Source organism: Frankliniella occidentalis, unplaced genomic scaffold, assembly GCF_000697945.3.
Source record: "Frankliniella occidentalis isolate FOCC.00 unplaced genomic scaffold, Focc_3.1 Scaffold212, whole genome shotgun sequence".
In the NCBI taxonomy this organism is placed as follows: domain Eukaryota; kingdom Metazoa; phylum Arthropoda; class Insecta; order Thysanoptera; family Thripidae; genus Frankliniella; species Frankliniella occidentalis.
Window position 1 is genome coordinate 486,914 of NW_026267338.1, and position 1,183 is coordinate 488,096.

Genomic DNA, 1,183 nt, shown 5'->3' on the forward strand with positions numbered 1-1,183 from the left:
GGGAGCGCTTCATAGTTGTGGTGATTTCGCCTGGAAACCTGGAAACGCCTGTGACTTTCCAGAACAGAGTGGCAATTTTGCAAGCTCTTGAAGTTTTTTCAGTAAAAAACCAAAAAACCAGCTCGCTTGTTGCGGTGCTCCTAGGTGTCAGCGGTGTCAGCGCTGCAGGCCGTAGGTAGGCGCGTCGCAGCGTATCAGTGTTTCGTGAAATATCGCGAACACTGTTACGCGAGACGTGGTCTGGCGTACATTTGCCTTTGAGTTATAATGTTTGCCTTACTGTTTTATTAACTTGTGTTTGCGTGTTTGATCCACTGTTTTTGTAATTTATGTTTTTAGGAGAACAAAACAAAAAAAATAACTACACTAAAAGAAACTAATTGGTTTGGTGTATCGGCCCCAAAGAAGAGGAGAGGGGGAGCAATGACGCTCGCTCAGTGACCCCCTCATAGCGCCTGATAGGTAGGCACCATCTCGCCTGCAGCTCGTGTGTGTGCTGCGGGCTGGCCTACCTTAAGTATGGCAGGCGCCGGGCTACCGTAATTTGCCAAAAACGAGTCAGGAAAACGAGCGTACTTTATGGACGGTCCCTTTGGGCGTGGAGGTTCACTCGCCCATTCTATCGGAGGTCCTCGAGCAGGCCGTCCAGGGCCTCGCTCAGCGTGCGCGTGCAGCGCTCCACCTCCCCGAGGCGGCTCCACAGGTCCCGGAAGTGCTCCCAGCCGGCCGGCTCCTTCCACATGCCCTCCGTGGCGGCGGCCGCGAGCTGGGCCGCCTGCTCCTTGTCCACGTGCCGAGAGCCGCCCGTCCGGCTCACCTGCCACATGAAGTTCGCAACGGCTTTGCCTGTCGGGCAGAGACGAGGGGGAAATAACTCCCTTATGATGTGATACACATGGTTCCCGAAATACTTGATTCCCAGTGATTCCCGTCCAATTTGTATCAGTTTCATTAGTTTCCCACTTAGTTTAAACGATTTCTTTTGATTTCGATTAATTTTTATGATGATGACCAGGCAGATACTAGATAAAGAAGTTGGGGAGATGGAGCGTCAGCCCATTAAGGCGTCCCCGTCTCCAAACTCGGCTACCTGCTGCTTGGTGTACGTCGGCTCGCGCTCGGCTCTCCTCGGCTCTACTCGGCTTCAGCAGTCCGGGGTTGTCGAGTAAATGCGCTCCCCTCC

The 1,183-nt window shown here is 53.3% G+C and overlaps 2 protein-coding genes across 6 annotated transcripts in view; one reads left to right on the forward strand and one right to left on the reverse strand.

Moving 5' to 3' along the window:
* Positions 1-1,183, forward strand: part of LOC113203704 (ubiquitin-conjugating enzyme E2 W) — a 10,537-nt gene that overhangs the window by 3,373 nt on the left and 5,981 nt on the right. The gene's annotated exons all lie outside the window — the stretch shown is intronic.
* LOC113203766 (polycystic kidney disease 2-like 1 protein) overlaps positions 7-1,183 on the reverse strand; it is a 34,655-nt gene continuing 33,478 nt past the window's right edge. Inside the window, exon 5 of the mRNA XM_052272593.1 lies at positions 7-846. Within this exon, the coding sequence (XP_052128553.1) occupies positions 620-846 (227 nt within the window). The 3' untranslated portion in view covers positions 7-619. The remainder of the gene's footprint in view (positions 847-1,183) is intronic.